Raw genomic sequence first — 20,339 nt, forward strand, 5'->3', positions numbered from 1 at the left:
GTCTCCACAAAGGACTGTGCGCAGGCTCAGAAGGGCGGGGAACGCGGCTAAGTGTTGGCGATTCGGAGCTGCAGGATCCGTCCGAGATGGTGAGTGTCCACCCAAGGCGGCGGTAGCGGGCTGCGGCCACCCGGCGTGACCATCCCCCGGTAGGGGTTCTGGTCGTTGGGCGTCGCCCCGCGGGACCCGGGGATGCGGGCCTTTAGTCCCAGCCGAGGCGGAGCGACCGGAAGCTGGTCTGTGAGGGGTCGCCCCGGAGGCCCGCCCTCCGGCTCGAGTACAGTTTTGCTTTTTGGTCAGTGTTGGGAGACCCCGGCCGGGCTGCGACGTTTTCTGAAGTCCGGCATATGGCAGGCACCCTGGGCGTAAGCGCTTACGTGCATGGCCTTTCCTCCTCCGCTCTGGGAAGTAGGTACGGCCATTAGGGCCATCTTCACACTTGGAATCCTAAGGCAGCGATCCCCGGGATTCGAACTCTGCAGGCTTGACTGCTGCCTGTGGGTTCAGTTTGGCGTTGGGGTCAGGTACCGGCGAGGTCCACCCCACGGGGGTCAGGGTGGTGCTTTCAACCCTCACAAGTGTACAGAATTTATAAGGCCTTTTCCGTCGTTAAACCAAACCTCAGAATTTTATTTACAACGGATGCACGCTTGCAATTCCAGCTCTGGGAAGGCGAAGGCAAAAGCAAAAGGATTTGAAGTTGGAGGGCAGCTTAGGATATAAAACGCCCAAGCTATTTTTGTTTTTAAAGTTAAATATTTTATGTATATAAGTAGTGTTTTGCTTGTATGTATTGTTAAGTGTTCCTGCTGCTAAAGAAGGGTTTCGTGGGCACTCCACGGAAGCCCAGGAACCACACAGCTCTGAGGGGAGAAGGTGTCCCATGGAAGGGCATACTGAGACACGGGGCCAGGAAGCACACAACTCTGAGAGGAAGTCTCCTCAACAGCAGGGAGGGTATCCCCAGCTGAGCCGGGTAGTTCAGGAGTCTCATTGCAGGGACAAATCCAGGGTGTGGAGGGATGAATCCTGGGGTGGCTGTCTCTGCTCTGGGAAGTGGGCAGCAGGACACCAAACAAAGAAGAAGTCTTAAGTAGGATTTCTTAGGTGGCAGAGCTTCTCAGGGCAGAGATTTCCAGAGTGAGAATTGGTTGGGATTTGGGGGAGCTCTGGGATTGGTAGGTTTTCCTGTCCAGGCATTGGTGGGGTTTTTTTGCCCCCCTTTTCCTTCATCAGGACCATTGAGCTAGGATGGGAAGGCCTTCCCAACTGCAGGCAGCTGCCATCACTGTTGAGATGTTTGGGGAGGCCAGAGAGGACATGGTACCAGGGGTACCTCCTGATGGCTGAGGCAGCTCCAGTGAGGGCTATAGGCTGAGGCAGGAGCAGAGGTGCAGCCATTTTGACAGCTGCAGCCTGCTGCTTAGTGAATACATGTCTATGTATAATGTGCCTGGAGAGGCATCAGATGGGGACTGGATTTACTGATGCCTGTGAGCCACCATATAAGTGCTGGGAGTCAAATTCACTCCTATATGGAAGAATATCCAGTGCTTTTAATTACTTTTTTTAGTCCCAGAAAACTAAGCAACTGAGAAGGAAACAGACTGGCATCACCTAGACAGTGGTTATCAACCTGTGGGTCTCAGCACACAGGGATCACATATCAGATACTTAGAGTTATGAAGTAACAGTGAAATAATTTCGTGGCTGGGGGTCACTACAACATGAGGAACCATATTAAAGGGTCACAGATTGGGAGGGTTAAGGATCACTGAGCTAGAGGCAACTACATAGGTACATTGTGTATGGTGTTCTTATTCTGTTTTTGTTGTGGTCTGCATCGACTGTTCAATTAGGGGTCTGTGATTTTCATGGTATCACGAAGACTGTGTCTACATCATCAAAAACAGTATTGCTTCAAATCTGTGCAATGTTATTTTCCACAACACTCGCCTGTAAAAAAATTTTAATAGGGAACTGTAGAGATGGGCTCAACCATTGAGAGTATTTGTCGTTCTTACAGAAGATTGAGGTTCAATTCCCAACACCCACATGTCTGCTCATATCTGTTTGTAACTCCACTTCTAGATCTGACACCTACTTCTGACTTCTGCAGGCTCCTGCATAAGTCATACATACATACTGCATATATAAAGTAAATACATCAATATATTTTAAAAATTTTAAATAGCATATTCACAGTTTTAATACAAAAGGACCTAAGTGAAAAATCGCTCTCTCATCCATTCCTAATCCCAGCTTCAGTCTCCTTCAGGAACAACCAGATTTGTGTGTGTGTGTGTGTGTGTGTGTGTCTGTCTGGTCTGTGTTGTCTGTGTGTCTGTATGTCTGTCTATGTCTATGTGTGTCTGTATGTGTGAATCTCCCTCTGTAGACCAAGGAGTTCTTTATACACCAGAATATATATCTGTATATATATCTGAAAGTTCCTCTGTAGGCCGGGCTGGGCTAGAACTCACAAAGATCTGCCTGCCTCCAACTCCCAAGTTTTGGGATTAAAGGTGTGCTCCAGACAGGACCCCCCCCCCCGGGAGTAATTTACATAAGTGTATATGTGCTGTGTTTTCATACATGGTAGATTTCTATAATCAGTACTGTATTGTTGTTTGCATTCATAAAATTGCTACATATTTAGATGAACATTCCAAGTGAACTCATATGGCAGTTGTATATGATCTGTAAGAGGTGCACGAGGTCATTCTTACCCCTCCCCCAAGCTAACCACTGTTGGCAGCTGGGTATGCTTCCTTTTTGATATGTTTGGTGCATGGGACTATTTTTTTATTTGTGCCTTATATGGTGCACAACTTGCCATTTAACCAAGGATGACTTTGAACTTCCAATCCTCCTGCCTCTACCTCCTAAGTGCTGGGATTTGGGGTGTGTGTGTTTGGGGCAACCTGCTGGATTGGATCAGAACAGGCAGGTGTACTTATCTGGAGTCCATTTGATTTGTGACAGGTGAGTCCAAGTCTTAAGACTCTTGATTCCCAAAGTTTATATGAACTGTAGTTTGCAAAAGGATATACCATTGCATTGAAATCCATATTTTAGAAAAATAGTTAAGAGGTGTCTGTTAGACACCAGGAGTAGACTCGTGCGTTTGAGAGCTAGTTAAAGGTTTACAGCTATAGATACACAGATTGAACAGAGATGGTTTTAGCATGATAAGCATCTTTAAGTTTATATTCAGAAGCCAACCAAAGGGAAATGAAAATCTTGAGCTTATGGCTGAATTGTTAACTGCCAGTGTTTCATTAGCTCATCAGAACTCCACTGATCAATGTTAAAATTCTCAACTTTGAAATGACAATAGCATGCAGGGAGAATATGAAACATTTCCCCTTTTTATACCTTAAATTGTTTCTTACATCTCTGTAACTTGAAATTATATACATTAAAACATCTTCTTAGATCCTCTGACATTTATCACTTGCATTTACCAACTTTAAATATCTTTCATCTGAAGGATTTTTTATTTCTAATCCATCACTATCAAGTTCTTTTACATCCTCTAACCTTCACCTTGCATTTATCAGCCTCGAACATTTTTCTTAGACCTTAACCTGCTGGGTTGGATCATAACTCACCTGTGCCTTGTGCTCCATGTTGCTGTCTCCTTGCCCTCCGCTTCCGCCTCTGACGCTCTGGGGGGTCAGTGGGTGCTCCAGTCTGAGAGTGTGGGGAGAGGGGCCGGAGGGGGTCTGCTCCCTGGATGCTGCTTCTTTCTCATGTCTAGGATCTAATCTATCCCTAGTTAGAAGACTGAAGGTATCTACAGGTACTTTACCTGGTCCATGCACACCATAATAATCTCCAAGTCTTTCTCTAACCTTCTCCTAGGTTGCTAAATTTACTGTACCTTCTTCAAGAAACCAAGGACAAATCACCTCTACAAAATCTAAAAAATTAAATGTAGTTGCTGTTGCCCTACTTGAGCAAAGCATATTCTTAAGCATTTGTACAAAAAGCAAACGATTGTTTCCACTTCACATCTTTTTTCCCTGTCTTTTTCTTTTTCCAAGCTCCCTTATCTGTTTCCCTGTGTCGGTTACAAGAAACTCTCATTGCACTGAGCCCCTTTTTCTTTCTCAAGCTCTCCCTCCTCGTTGTCCTTCACTTGATCCCCCAATTCCAACCAACCTGCTGGGAACAGTCCTCTGAGGCGGGAGTGAGGATAATTATAGGGAAGGCAGAAAAAAGATGCAAGAGACAGGTATGGGAGGGCTGCAGGTCAATGCCACATCGGCCTCTAGTTAGTTTTTCTTAGCCTTTTTATACCTCACAGTATTCTGGGAAGCAAAGCCACAGGAACGACTGCGCCATAACACATAAGCCATCAGTTCTCATCCCAGAGCCTCCCTGTAACTCCCAAGGTCAGTGGAGTCTTCAGCCCCTCATCTTGCCTGACGTGCACCTTCTCTTACTGTTCCATGCCTCAGCAGGCCAGGAAATCTGCCAGTACCCCTGACCTGCCTTGACTCTGCCTGGCAGGCAGGCTTTTATTTATTTTCTTTCTCTCCACAGAAGCAGGCAAACGGCTTCTGACACAACCATGCCCTTTTACCCAGGTTCTAGATTAGAGGCATGAAGCTGCTTGGCGCTCTGTAGGGGGAGCCCTCTACCCACCCTGTGGCATCTGGCACTGTTCTTACAGGAAGTAGGTTGTTAGGGTGAGCCTTTCATAAAAATAACCCATTGTGTTATCTCCAGTTTTGGAGCACACACACACACCGCCCCCAGCTCTAGCTCTTTGGACCCAGGTGATGGAGAACCATTCTTTCTGTGAATGACACCCCTGTTTCCAAAGACCCTTTGCCTTCTTCCCTTTTGGAGATAAAGTCTCTATAAAACCCTGGCTGTGCTATAGCTCACTATGTACAGACTGGCCTTGATTTCACAGAGATCCGAACGCCTGTCCTGACTACGTTTGAGGAGCTTATGACTAGATTCCAAGCCTGTGGAGGGGGCACCCTGAGAATAAGCACACTTCAAAACCAGGCTCCAGCTGTAGAGAGAGGAAGGTCAGCTAGACTTGTGTTCATGGGGACCTACTCTGCTGACCACTCTAAGAGACTAAGTAGCTAGACACAGGCTCTGACATGTCTCACAGAGTCACAGACTAGGTCTTGAAGAGATGTGTCAGGTGGTCTAGAAAACTATTTGGTTTCAGAAAAGCAGCTTTGAAAGTTTGTTTTTTTTGAAGGGGTGGGGAGGACCAGGTGTGATAGCACACATCTTTAATCCCGGCAGAGGCAGAGGCAGGCAGTCTCTGAGTTTGAGTCCAGCCTGGTCTACAGAGTGAGTTCCAGGACAGCCAGGGCTGTATAGAAGCATGTTTCACAGAGGGAGATCCTACTTCTCATCATCTGCTCAGTTGACAGGCTCTGTGTGCTAGGACGTCCCACCTTGAGCAGTTTCTGGATAATCAGAGCTCTTCCTGAGACATAGTTCCTGTTCCTTCCTTCGTTCTTTTTCTTTTCTTTTCTTTTCTTTCTTTTTTTTTTTTTTCTTGTGGTGATTTTTCAAGACAGGGTTTCTCTGTGTAGCCCTGGCTGTCCTGGAACTCACTCTGTAGACCAGGCTGGCCTCGAACTCAAAGAGATCTGCCTGCCTCTGCCTCCCAAGTGCTAGGATTAAAGGCATGTGCCACCACTGCCCAGCATATTTCCTGTTCTTATATACCAAGTGTCACTGTGTTTAGGGTGGCAGCTTTTTAAGTCACTGAGTTTATCTTTATGGGGTCATTTTGCTCCCTTTGAAATATTTTCATTTTTGATGTTTAACCTACAAAGAATGAAGTGCCTCTTTCCTGTTAAAAGCTACTACTTAGGTTTTTGTTTTTTCCAGTTCATCAGAATACAGTGCCACATGAGTGAGTCATGGGTCGTGGGTGTGTCTGTACTCCAGGGAATGGGGTTTTTACTCTGCTCTCAAATAGCTGATGGGCAGGGAGGGGATGGCCGCCTGGTGTAAGGGGCCAGAAACAGTGCTGCTCATGCTGGGGCTGCCAGTGGTGGCCTGAGGAGCACTCCATATGGGCCCGGCCTGGGCAGCTTTGGAGCACTACCAAGTGCCTGGGTGTTTTTTTTTAGATGACTCTCATTCCTGGGCCGGGATCTGAAGACGTTAATCCGGTCTGCCTACTGACTCCTAATCTTGGTCTCCTTTCTGGCAGGCAGAGGTGGAGGAAACACTCAAGAGGCTTCAGAGCCAGAAAGGAGTGCAGGGCATCATCGTGGTGAACACAGAAGGTAGGCCCTTGTCCATCCTGTACCCAGGCAGGTCTCCAGAAAGCAGCCCATACCAAACACAGTGACCTTCCTCACCACAGTGTCCTTCCACACCACACACAGTGTCCTTCCTCACCACAGTGTCCTTCCACACCACAGTGTCCTTCCTCACTACACACAGTGTCCTTCCTCACCACAGTGTCCTTCCACACCACACACAGTGTCCTTCCTCACCACACCGTGTCCTCCCACACCACACAGTGTCCTCCCTCACCACACACAGTGTCCTTCCACACCACAGTGTCCTTCCACACCACACACAGTGTCCTTCCTCACCACACACAGTGTCCTTCCTCACCACACAGTGTCCTTCCTCACCACAGTGTCCTTCCATACCACACAGTGTCCTCCCACACCACACAGTGTCCTCCCACACCACACACAGTGTCCTCCCTCACCACACACAGTGTCCTTCCTCACCACACACAGTGTCCTCCCACACCACACACAGTGTCCTCCCACACCACACACAGTGTCCTCCCACACCACACACAGTGTCCTTCCTCACCACACACAGTGTCCTTCCACACCACACACAGTGTCCTTCCACACCACACACAGTGTCCTTCCTCACCACACACAGTGTCCTTCCTCACCACACACAGTGTCCTTCCTCACCACACACAGTGTCCTTCCTCACCACAGTGTCCTTCCTCACCACACACAGTGTCCTCCCACACCACAGTGTCCTTCCTCACCACACACAGTGTCCTTCCTCACCACAGTGTCCTCCCACACCACACACAGTGTCCTTCCTCACCACACACAATGTCCTCCCACACCACACACAGTGTCCTCCCATACCACAGTGTCCTTCCTCACCACACACAGTGTCCTTCCTCACCACACACAGTGTCCTTCCTCAATCCTAAGGAGCCCAAATTCATTCTCATTTTCTTTCTTTAAAACATTTCCAAAGTTCTGATACTATTCTTTTTTTTTGTTTTGTTTTTTTAAGATTTATTTATTATCATATGTAAGTATACTGTAGCTGTCTTCAGACACCCCAGAAGAGGGCAGCAGATCTCATTATGGATGGTTGTGAGCCACCATGTGGTTGCTAGGATTTGAACTCAGGACCTTCAGAAGAGCAGCCATCTCTCCATCCCCTCTGATAGTATTCTTGTGATTTTTTTTTTTTCTTCTTTTGAGGCAGGGTATTGGTGTGTAACCTAAGCTATCCTGGAACGTGGGATCTTCCTGCTTCTGCCTCCTGAGTGCTGGAGCTAAAGGCATGCACCACCTTAGAGATCTTAACTTAGTAAATATGAATTTTTTTTCTCAGTTCCACTGCCTTGACAGATCACAGCTGTCAGTATTCTGTGTTTTTCAGCCCTTGTGATTATCCAACTTATTTCTCAGGTGATAATCAGAGTTGTTAAGACTTGTTTTTGTGTTAAGGTAGATCTCTGTGAGTTTGAGGCCAGCCAGGTCTACAGAGCAAGTTCCAGGATAGCCAGGGCTACACAGAGACAGGAAGAAATTTAATTGATGATTGCCTCTTATTACAAAGCCAAAATTGTTTCTAAGATTTATTTTTTATTTTTATTTTCTGCATATGGGTGCTTTTGCCTGCATGTTAAGTATCTACCATATGTGTGCATTGTATGAGGAGCCAGAAAAGAGTGTCAATTCCCTAGAACTGGAGTTATAGAAGGTTGTGAGCTGCCATGTGGGTGCTGGGACTTGAGCCCAGGTCTTCTCTCTGGAAGAGCCATCTCTCTAACCTGCAGAACCAAGATTCAAATCTGAGTGCACCTTTGGGGTCTGTAGGCCCTGATGGCCCCAACAGCCTTAAGGACCAGCCTCGGAGAGAGATTCATGGACCTGTCCAGGAGGCAGCAGAGAGAACAGTGAAGATCCAGGGGAACCACATAGACCCTGCTCTGGCCCTGATCTAGTATACAAGCAGATGGCTGGCTGACAAACTGCTGTGCCGAGGCTGCAGACGCAGCTTGTAGGTGTGAGCAGCCCAAGAAGATAGATGTCTGAGATGGCTGAAGCTGTCAGTCTTCTCCACTGAAGGCTGTTCTCTGACCTCAGTTCGAGTTTTTACCCCTACTTAGAATGTGTACTGTTGCCAGTCTGCCTTCCAGGTCTTCCTTAGACTCTCCTCTTTGAAGAAGCTAAGCTCTAGGGCTGTTTACAACCACCTGTATCTCTACTTCTGGAGGGTTTGATCCCCCTTCTAACCTCCTCAGGCTGCTACATGCACATGGTGTCCCCCGTTAGGAATACATACACATACATAAGTATTTTTAAAAAGAGAGCAGCAGCTAAGTCTTTACATCGCAGTGAACCTGCAGTGTCACCACTCGGGAGGATCGTGTTAAATTCCAAGCTGTTCTGGTCCTATCATGAGTTCTCGGTCAGCCAAGGCTACATAATGAGACCCTGGTTCAAAGGGGAGGGTTTATTTATTTACTTACTTATTTTTACCATACCTCATTTTAGCACGAGGAAATTGAGATTCAGAGAGATCAAGTAGGTCCCTGGCATGTATCCAGCACTTGGGAGATAGAGGCCCAAGAACTGGGCTTAAAAAGAATCATCCTCAGCTACACAGTGAGTTCAAGGGCAGCATGCATGAGATCCTGGGCTCCAAAAGCCAAAGTGGGTCGGGTAGCTAAGGATGTGCTCTAGTAGGATTGTGCAGCCTCGGCCTCGTCAACAAAGCATCTGGCGCTCCTTGCTTCTAACACACCTCGGCTAGGGCAGAATGTGTACTGGGTAGCACTATCTAGTAAATTTTTCTCTTCTCAGTGTTGGGGCTCAGGCTCCTTGCCCTGTATATACTGGGCAAATGCTCTACCCACCAGCCCCATCGAAGGGCTGAACCATGTCTCAAAAAAGTGCTTCCCCAGCAGCCACGTAAGTCTGCAAGCTACACAGTAAGGGCTTGCAGTTAGGTTGCCTAGTAGTTGTAGGCCTCTGTGAGGCCCACCTCAAGTTAGGAAGGATGACCCTTCTTCCCTGTGCCCCCTTACCTTCTCTTCTAGAGTGAGCCGCTGAATGGTTAGGTTTGCTGGCACCTTAACATTTGCCTACTTGATATATAAGCAAACTCATTCTATTATCTAAAGGTAAACTCCAGGAATAACTCAAATACCAACATCAGTTGATGTTTCACACGTAACCATGATGCTAGTGGGCAAATGAGATTAGATCCTGCCTGCACCCAGGGAATTTATAGTCTAGTGGGAGATGCATAAAGGTCTACTTTCCTAATAGTGTGGTACTGGGGTTCTAACTACTCCTGGGATGTCATCAGACAGGAGGGTTCTTCCTTTAGGACCATCCACTGTGGATAGATTACAGCAGGCACCAGTCACACTGCCACCCTCAGCTGTAGAGAGGCCTCATGGGGCTTAGGGCTGCATGTTTTTGCCACCTAGGACCCAAAAACAGCATCGAGGCCCCAGCCTCAGTCCCTTACAGACAAATGACCACTGTAGCCCATTCCTGCACCTTCATTCTCCTGCTCAGCTGCTTCACAGGTTCCTGGTGGAAGGCTGCCTCTGGCTAATCGCCAGGCTGTTTGTTCACCATTGGCCAGATTCACAGGGCCCATGATGTCTAGCCACTTGGATGTAAGGAGTGCCTGTAACACATTCTTACCAGTGTCCAGACTTCTCTTGGATGGAGCCTTCTGACACGTCATAGCCAATTCACAGACACCTGATAACAGAACGTGGCTCAAGCCACATCCCTCACCACATGACAGCAGGCACCAGTGATGACAGTAGGATACCCAGTAATCATTTAATTGTTCAGTCTTCAGAAAGAGAGACTTAATACACAGTGATAGTCATTGGCTGATTAATTATGCCAGTAAAATCCAAGTCTAAGCATCCAGCAACAGGGGGATGCTGGAGGTATGGACTCTCTTACGTCATGGGCTCTTTTTATGATTTGTTGTTGTCTTAGTGTTCTACTGCTGTGAACAGACACCATAACCAAGGCAACTCTTTTCTTTTTTTTTTTTCGGTTTCTTGAGACAGGGTTTCTCTGTATAGCTCTGGCTGTCCTGGAACTCACTTTGTAGACCAGGCTGGCCTCGAACTCAGAAATCCGCCTGCCTCTGCCTCCCAAATGCTGGGATTAAAGGCATGTGCCACCATGCCCGGCTTTTTTTTTTTAAGATTTATTTATAAGTACAATGTAGCAAGTCAGTGCTCTTACCCACTGAGCCATCTCGCCAGCCCCCCAAGGCAACTCTTAAGACAACATTTAATTGGGACTGGCTCACAGGTTCAGAGGTTCAGTCCATTATCATCAAGGTAGGAGCATGGCAGCATCCAGGCAGGCCTGGTGCAGGAGGAGCTGAGAGTTCTACATCTTTATCTGAAGGCTGCTATGAAAAGACTGGCTCCCAGGCAGTGATGGTCTTAAATAAAGCCCACACCCACAGTGACACACCTGCCTCCTAATGGTGTCACTCTCTGGTCTAAGCATATACAAACCATCACGGTTATGTTGTGCTAGGTACTAGACCCAGGACTCAGACAGACTACACAGAAAAACTCACCTTACCACTGAGCTACACTTCCAGCCTCTTACTGGGCTGTTTTAGAAGACACTCACATAGAAACACACTGGGGTGGGGAAGCATCTTCATATGCTTGCAGCTCAGCCAGCCTTTCCAAGAACAGTAATGGGCTTATGTCTGGTATGTCTCAGTGTAAGTGGACCTCTTTTCTTTCTTCCTCCTTTTCGTCCTCTTTGTGTATATGAGTGTTGTATTCTTGTACATCTGCATGACAAAAGAGGACTTCAGATCCCGTTACAGTTGGTTGTGAGCCATGTGCTTGCTGGGAATTGAACTCAGGACCTCAGGTACACCAACCAGTGCTCTTAACCCAACTGAGCCATCTCTCCAGCTCCCAACCTCTTTTCTGCTTGGTTTCCATTTGTCCTTCCCACAGGCATTCCCATCAAGAGCACAATGGACAATCCCACCACTACACAGTATGCCAACCTCATGCACAACTTCATCTTGAAGGCGCGGAGCACTGTGCGTGAGATTGACCCCCAAAACGACCTAACCTTCCTTCGAATTCGCTCCAAGAAAAATGAAATTATGGTGGCACCAGGTAAGGGTTCTTGTACCTTCACATTTAGTTTCTGAACCTGTGGCTTATGAGGACAGTGTGGCACAGTAATGTCTCCACAGGTTCAAGGCAGGCCTAGTGGGTGTAAAGAGTCAGCTTGCTTCACTGCCCAGTCACTGTCGGGTGGCACCCCAGTGATCTTCAGCAAGCCTCATAGAGGAACTGTGCTTTCATGAGGGAGAAAGACACAAACATTAATGCTGGTCATTCTCAGCTTGGTAAGAATTCCATAAACATGTGGGACATGGAAGGGTTGATCAGTTCTGCCTGGACAATGAACAAAGATTTCTCAGAAAAAGGAATGTTGAAGCTGAATCTTAAGAGCCAGGAAAATATGAGTCAGAAGGGTGGAAAAGCTGTTTCTATATGAAAAAGAATTTATAGTCCTGTCTCCGACCCATGTAGCCAGCTCCCTACCACCATTGGAGCAGATTGCTATTTTGAGTCACCAGTAACAAGCTTGGCTGGTAGTATAAGCATGCCTGTGTTTAGGCCTTAGGATCACTCTCAGTGTAATGAGATGCTCACAGTGGGAGGAGCCCACAAGGGTGGGAACTACAGAGGGGAGGCACAGGGATGCCTCCTACTCTGCCTCCTCTAACTCACACAGGCTGGAATGACCTGGCCTGGAAGGAAGAGGTCCAGTCTCGTCTTACAAAGTGACTGCTTGTGGCTCCCCTGAAGCCTAGAGCTTCATAGTTTAACACAGTAAGCTTTGTAACATAGTGTGATTTATTGGCCTCACAAAGCAACTTTACTACATCCTGGCTATCCAAATGGCTCGGCCAGTAAAGGCTCTTGTTGCTAACCCTGACCACCTGAGCTCGAGTCTTGGCTTCTACTTGGTAGAAGGCTAGCCACTTTGAAAAGCTCCAGCAAGACCCACTCTCCTGAGCTCTGCCTGCTCAGCATGTGCATGCACACAGAGAGTACAGTTTCCAATGGACAATCATAAGACACTGCCTCCTACAGTACTTGATATAGTATTGCACAATTTAGAATTTTTGTTGGGTGTGTATATTTTTGCTTTTAGCTTGTTAATTATGTGTGCAGATTGCTTAGCTATGAAATTATAGTCACTTGTAGTGGTTAGTTGTCATGATTTATTAGGAAAGTAGCCCACTAGCATCTACCTGGAGTGATTTTGGGGTTCACTGAGGTGCCCTGGCAGAGCTAATCCTCCATAGATAGAGGCGATGCCCAGGGCGTAAGCGCGGTTTCTGTCTACCTGCAGACTGCTGTCGTCCTCATCAAGATCAGAGCATCCAGGCACGAGCCCACGTGTCTAAAATGTGCTGCACAACTTCAGTTGATGTGCTTGGGAACGGAGTACCTACATCTAAAATCCATAAATGAATTTGGGATTGAGGGTGTACATCAGTGTTCTCACCTAGCATTTACAAGACCCTGGCTTTTAAGTCCTAGTACCCCAAGAAAATGCTCAAAATCAGCGAGGTTTGCCCAGACAGACAGCAGTTTGCCCTGTTTTCTTGATAACTGAGGCCTATCCATTTCTGTGGAGAGTCTGATTCATGAGACTATCACTGGAAAATACTTCAAAGAAGCAAATACCTTCCTGTGACCTTTCAAAGTATTCTTGGGTGGTACAGATCAGCAACAGGCCAGGCCAGTCAGCTTCACAGGATGGACTAAGGTATCTGTCAGTCATATTAAAATCTTCCTTACATTAATGTTTGTGTGTCTGTGTGCGTGCGGGTTGAACTCAGGTTATCAGGTCATCTTACCGGCCTCCAGAGGCAGTTAGTTCACTACTGCATCTCATGGAGACTTCACTTCCCATCAGCCACTTGGCAGCAGACAGTAAGGAACTTGGTTACTTCCTGCCACCGATGCTCTTCTGGAAGCTCCCTCCCTCCTGCACTGTGTGGTTAGCGATTACTGTTAGCCTCTCCTGGTTGACATCTAGTGATCTTTCTTTCTTTTTATGTTTTTCTCTTTTCCAGATAAAGACTATTTCCTGATTGTGATCCAGAATCCAACTGAATAAGCCACTGTCTGGGCTTCCTGTGTCATTCCTTAATTTAATGTCCCCCAAGAATAATAGTGCTAATCATGTCAGTGGGCACGTGGTGGCCACCTGAGCCTGTGTAGACCATGCCATTGATCAAGGGTCGCTCTGCCCACCCCACAAGGAGTGCCTCTGATCCAGTCAGCCCCTGGGGAATCAGTTCGCCCTTGCAGGCTTTGGAATGAGAGCTTATGATAAGCCCACACCCAGCTCTTCAAACTTTCAGTTCACCTTGTCCCCCTTGGAAAGCTGTTTTTGTTTTTTAAAGTAAAAATTACTTCAACCCCCCTACTGTGTTGTGTCTTTACTAGATTGGAAAGGCCTATACCTATGCTAGCACATGGTCAGCTGAACATACCCACAACTTCTAGCCACTGGCAGGTTTTCATGGTCCCTGGGCCTGCTCCTCCTAGCTCCTGTGGCACACTTCCTGAATATGGCTTGGTATGTACTCATTCCTGGACCTTTTAGACACCTCTATCGAATTGCCCTAAGCAAAGGAAAAGAGTGGTGAGTACTGAGTAGCCACAGTGCACCTGGTGTACCTCAGGAGCTCACACCATTGGATTGAAACTACCTGAGAGCTGGGGACTTGGGAGAAACACAGGTGGGAAGGAACATGGCGTTCCTGGAGTCTCACAGCTGAGAGCATGGGTCTGTAGGTAGGCAGCTCTTCGCACACGGTCGTCCTCAGTAACTCTGACCCCACTCTTTCCTGGTGAGCTCCTTCGTGGTGATCATCCTTCTGCCCAAGGCACTGGTGTGTGCAAGGGGGTCCTTACCAGACGCTTCCCTCCCTCCTGCTCCTCCTCCTTCCCCAGGCCCCAGACACTCACTCGAAAACCACCTGTACTTGCCATTACATTTTTGTCTTTTGTTCCTTGTTGCACAGAAAGAGAAACTGGTGCACTTTCTAATTCTTGTTGATCAGACACTGTTTAAGCAGCTACAAGTGTATTCTATGCTTGCAAAGGACTGGATTACAGCTGCCAGCATATATGTCAGGCAGCTGACAACCACCTCTAACTAACTATAGCTCCAAGGAATCCCAATACCCTCTCTGGCCTCCAGGGACACCTGCACTCACATCCATATACCCACTCAGAGACATAGCACAGATCTTAAAATCTTTAAAATGTCCCAAAAGCTTATGGTTGGGCTCAAGCCTGCATGTGCAAGGCCCTGGGATCGTTCGCCAGAGTCCCATAAGCCGGGCATGGGTCTGGTTAGGGTCCAGCCTGGGATATGTGAAACTGTGCCTTAAAACAGATTCAGAATAAATGAAAAGGCTGAATTTGAAAGAGAGCATGCTCTCCCAGAGCACCAAGTTCAGTTTCCAGTACCAAATGGGGCAGTTCACAAATGTCCGTGGCACATGTGCATGAACACACACACACACAGAGTTTTATTTTTGTGTGTGCATTATAGGTCAAAGAAGTTTAAAGTTCAGGCCAGGGCTACATCTCTTTGCAGCCAGACCACACTCCTGGGTAGCACTTATCCCATTTGGCTCTGCCCTGCCTATCTAGCTGAAGTCTATTAACTGAAGAAACAAAACTTAAAAACAGCCCTGACTCCCTCCTCTGTTGGGTGCCATCCTGAGGGATTGAGATATTGCACAGATCCATCTTATAGCTGACAATAAGATTCTATTTATCCTTCAAGACAAAGTGTGGCTTCCCCTGGGTTTTTGTTGTTGTTGGTGGTGGGTTTTTTTTTTTTGTTTTTTTTTTTTTTGTTTTTTTTTTTTTGGTTAAAGATTTATGTGTAGAAGTACATCGTAGCTGTCTTCAGACACATCAGTAGAGGGCATCAGATCCCATTAAAGATGGGTGATTGCTGGAAATTGAACTCAGGACCAGAAGAGCAGCCAATGCTCTTACCCGCTGAGCTGTCTCTCCAGTCCCCACCCCCATCTTGTAGTTAAAGGGCCTGTTTGTAAGCACCTTGAGATGAAAAGGAGAGATATGGATTCTAAATTCCTTCAAATCTACCAGAGATATGAATTCATGATTGGCTCATTATATATTGGTTCTCCCACCCAACTAGCAGCTTGAGTCATCCACAGCCTCTTGTAGAATGCCACCAATCTGTCCTGTGTACTCCAGCAAGAAAATCACTTTACATGAAAACAAAGTTAAGCTCAGCCTCAGCAGCAGCGGTCGCCATCTTGGTTCCGGGACTCCGTGGAACTTAGGAATTTAGTCTGCACAGGTGAGAGTCTGCACCACAGAAGCTGACAGCTTCTGGGAACTGCCAAAGCAACACAACTTCTGAGAAAGGTCCTGTTTTGGGCCTTCTTCTTCGGCCAGGAGGAGGTCCAAACACAAGATATCTGCGCACCTTCCCTGTAAGAGAGCTTGCCAGCAGAGAGTACTCTGAGCACTGAAACTCAGAGGAGAGAATCTGTCTCCCAGGTCTGCTGATAGACAGTAACAGAATCACCAGAAGAACAATCTCTAAACAGAGTCAACTATAACTACTAACTCCAGAGATTACCAGATGGCTAAAGGTAAACGTAGGAATCTTACTAACAGGAACCAAGACCACTCACCATCATCAGAACCCAGCACTCCCAGTTCGCCCAGTCCAGGGCACCCCAACACACCCGAAAACCTAGACCTAGATTTAAAAGCATATCTCATGATGATGGTAGAGGACATCAAGAAGGACTTTAATAACTCACTTAAAGAAATACAGGAGAACACTGCTAAAGAGTTACAAGTCCTTAAAGAAAAACAGGAAAACACAATCAAACAGGTAGAAGTCCTTACAGAAAAATAGGAAAAAACATACAAACAGGTGATGGAAATGAACAAAACCATACTAGACCTAAAAAGGGAAGTAGACACAATAAAGAAAACTCAAAGTGAGGCAACACTGGAGATAGAAACCCTAGGAAAGAAATCTGGAACCATAGATTTGAGCATCAGCAACAGAATACAAGAGATGGAAGAGAGAATCTCAGGTGCAGAAGATTCCATAGAGAACATCGGCACAACAATCAAAGAAAATGGAAAATGCAAAAAGATCCTAACTCAAAATATCCAGGAAATCCAGGACACAATGAGAAGACCAAACCTACGGATAACAGGAGTGGATGAGAATGAAGATTTTCAACTCAAAGGACCAGCAAACATCTTCAACAAAATTATTGAAGAAAACTTCCCAAATCTAAAGAAAGAGATGCCTATGAACATACAAGAAGCCTACAGAACTCCAAATAGACTGGACCAGAAAAGAAATTCCTCCCGACACATAATAATCAGAACAACAAATGCACTAAATAAAGATAGAATACTAAAAGCAGTAAGGGAAAAAGGTCAAGTAACATATAAAGGCAAGCCTATCAGAATTACACCAGATTTTTCACCAGAGACTATGAAAGCCAGAAGAGCCTGGACAGATGTTATACAGACACTAAGAGAACACAAATTCCAGCCCAGGCTACTATACCCAACCAAACTCTCAATTACCATAGATGAAGAAACCAAAGTATTCCACGACAAAACCAAGTTCACACATTATCTCTCCACGAATCCAGCCCTTCAAAGGATAATAACAGAAAAAAACCAATACAAGAACGGGAACAACACCCTAGAAAAAACAAGAAGGTAATCCCTCAACAAACCTAAAAGAAGACAGCCACAAGAACAGAATGCCAACTTTAACAACAAAAATAACAGGAAGCAACAATTACCTTTCCTTAATATCTCTTAACATCAATGGTCTCAACTCCCCAATAAAAAGACATAGACTAACAAACTGGCTACACAAACAAGACCCAACATTTTGCTGCTTACAGGAAACACATCTCAGAGAAAAAGATAGACACTACCTCAGAATGAAAGGCTGGAAAACAATTTTCCAAGCAAATGGTATGAAGAAACAAGCTGGAGTAGCCATCCTAATATCTGATAAGATTGACTTCCAACCCAAAGTCATCAAAAAAGACAAGGAGGGGCACTTCATTCTCATCAAAGGTAAAATCCTCCAAGAGAAACTCTCAATTCTGAATATCTATGCTCCAAATACAAGGGCAGCCACATTCATTAAAGAAACTTTAGTAAAGCTCAAAGCACACATTGCACCTCACACAATAATAGTGGGAGACTTCAACACACCACTTTCACCAATGGACAGATCATGGAAACAGAAACTAAACAGGGACACACTGAAACTAACCGAAGTGATGAAACAAATGGATCTGACAGATATCTACAGAACATTTTATCCTAAAACAAAAGGATATACCTTCTCAGCACCTCATGGTACCTTCTCCAAAATTGACCACATAATAGGTCACAAAACAGGTCTTAACAGATTCAAAAATATTGAAATTGACCCATGTATCCTATCAGATCACCATGCACTAAGGCTGATCTTCAATAACAAAATAAATAACAGAAAGCCAACATTCACGTGGAAACTGAACAACACTCTTCTCAATGATACCTTGGTCAAGGAAGGAATAAAGAAAGAAATTAAAGACTTTTTAGAGTTTAATGAAAATGAAGCCACAACGTACCCAAACCTTTGGGACACAATGAAAGCATTTCTAAGAGGGAAACTCATAGCTCTGAGTGCCTCCAAGAAGAAAAGGGAGAGAGCACATACTAGCAGCTTGACAACACATCTAAAAGCTCTAGAAAAAAAGGAAGCAAATTCACCCAAGAGGAGTAGACGGCAGGAAATAATCAAACTCAGGGGTGAAATCAACCAAGTGGAAACAAGAAGAACTATTCAAAGAATTAACCAAACGAGGAGTTGGTTCTTTGAGAAAATCAACAAGATAGATAAACCCTTAGCTAGACTCACTAGAGGGCACAGGGACAAAATCCTAATTAACAAAATCAGAACTGAGAAGGGAGACATAACAACAGATCCTGAAGAAATACAAAACACCATCAGATCCTTCTACAAAAGGCTATACTCAACAAAACTGGAAAACCTGGACGAAATGGACAAATTTCTGGACAGATACCAGGTACCAAAGTTGGATCAGGATCAAGTTGACCTTCTAAACAGTCCCATATCCCCTAAAGAAATAGAAGCAGTTATTAATAGTCTCCCAGCCTAAAAAAGCCCAGGACCAGACGGGTTTAGTGCAGAGTTCTATCAGACCTTCAAAGAAGATCTAATTCCAGTTCTGCACAAACTTTTTCACAAGATAGAAGTAGAAGGTACTCTACCCAACTCATTTTATGAAGCCACTATTACTCTGATACCTAAACCACAGAAAGATCCAACAAAGATAGAGAACTTCAGACCAATTTCTCTTATGAATATCGATGCAAAAATACTCAATAAAATTCTCGCTAACCGAATCCAAGAACACATTAAAGCAATCATCCATCCTGACCAAGTAGGTTTTATTCCAGGGATGCAGGGATGGTTTAATATACGAAAATCCATCAATGTAATCCATTATATAAACAAACTCAAAGACAAAAACCACATGATCATCTCGTTAGATGCAGAAAAAGCATTTGACAAGATCCAACACCCATTCATGATAAAAGTTCTGGAAAGATCAGGAATTCAAGGCCCATACCTAAACATGATAAAAGCAATCTACAGCAAACCAGTAGCCAACATCAAAGTAAATGGAGAGAAGCTGGAAGCAATCCCACTAAAATCAGGGACTAGACAAGGCTGCCCACTTTCTCCCTACCTTTTCAACATAGTACTTGAAGTATTAGCCAGAGCAATTCGACAACAAAAGGAGATCAAGGGGATACAAATTGGAAAAGAGGAAGTCAAAATATCACTTTTTGCAGATGATATGATAGTATATATAAGTGACCCTAAAAATTCCACCAGAGAACTCCTAAACCTGATAAACAGCTTCGGTGAAGTAGCTGGATATAAAATTAACTCAAACAAGTCAATGGCCTTTCTCTACACAAAGAATAAACAGGCTGAGAAAGAAATTAGGGAAACAACACCCTTCTCAATAGTCACAAATAATATAAAACATCTCGGCGTGACTCTAACTAAGGAAGTGAAAGATCTGTATGATAAAAACTTCAAGTCTCTGAAGAAAGAAATTAAAGAAGATCTCAGAAGATGGAAAGATCTCCCATGCTCATGGATTGGCAGGATCAACATTGTAAAAATGGCTATCTTGCCAAAAGCAATCTACAGATTCAATGCAATCCCCATCAAAATTCCAACTCAATTCTTCAACGAATTAGAAGGAGCAATTTGCAAATTCATCTGGAATAACAAAAAACCTAGGATAGCAAAAACTCTTCTCAAGGATAAAAGAACCTCTGGTGGAATCACCATGCCTGACCTAAAGCTTTACTACAGAGCAATTGTGATTAAAAACTGCATGGTACTGGTATAGAGACAGACAAGTAGACCAATGGAATAGGATTGAAGACCCAGAAATGAACCCACACACCTATGGACACTTCATCTTCGACAAGGGAGCTAAAACCATCCAGTGGAAGAAAGACAGCATTTTCAACAATTGGTGCTGGCACAACTGGTTGTTATCATGTAGAAGAATTGGAATCGATCCATACTTATCTCCTTGTACTAAGGTCAAATCTAAGTGGATCAAGGAACTTCACATAAAACCAGAGACACTGAAACTTATAGAGGAGAAAGTGGGGAAAAGCCTTGAAGATATGGGCACAGGGGAAAAATTCCTGAACAGAACAGCAATGGCTTGTGCTGTAAGATCGAGAATTGAAAATGGGACCTAATGAAACTCCAAAGTTTCTGCAAGGCAAAAGACACCGTCAATAAGACAAAAAGACCACCAACAGATTGGGAAAGGATCTTTACCTATCCTAAATCAGATAGGGGACTAATATCCAACATATATAAAGAACTCAAGAAGGTGGACTTCAGAAAATCAAATAACCCCAT

General features: G+C 45.2%; 1 protein-coding gene across 4 annotated transcripts; it reads left to right on the forward strand.

The window, feature by feature from the left end:
• The first annotated feature begins 4 nt into the window (after positions 1–4).
• On the forward strand, positions 5–13,749 carry Dynlrb1 (dynein light chain roadblock-type 1). Of its 4 annotated transcripts, none has more exons than NR_111891.1 (4): positions 5–89; positions 6,207–6,278; positions 11,243–11,410; positions 13,393–13,749. NR_111891.1 is itself a non-coding variant. In NM_025947.3 (4 exons), the coding sequence occupies exons 1-4, from the start codon at positions 87–89 to the stop codon at positions 13,434–13,436; spliced, it is 291 nt and encodes a 96-aa protein (NP_080223.2). In that variant the 5' UTR covers positions 5–86; the 3' UTR covers positions 13,437–13,749. The 4 variants fall into 4 exon arrangements, 2 of the variants coding, with proteins under 2 accessions (NP_080223.2, NP_001278037.1); NM_025947.3 differs by having other exon boundaries at positions 6,203–6,278; NR_111890.1 differs by having other exon boundaries at positions 80–412; positions 6,203–6,278.
• Positions 13,750–20,339: the final 6,590 nt, after the last annotated feature.

Source organism: Mus musculus, chromosome 2 (genome assembly GCF_000001635.26).
Source record: "Mus musculus strain C57BL/6J chromosome 2, GRCm38.p6 C57BL/6J".
NCBI lineage: Eukaryota > Metazoa > Chordata > Mammalia > Rodentia > Muridae > Mus > Mus musculus.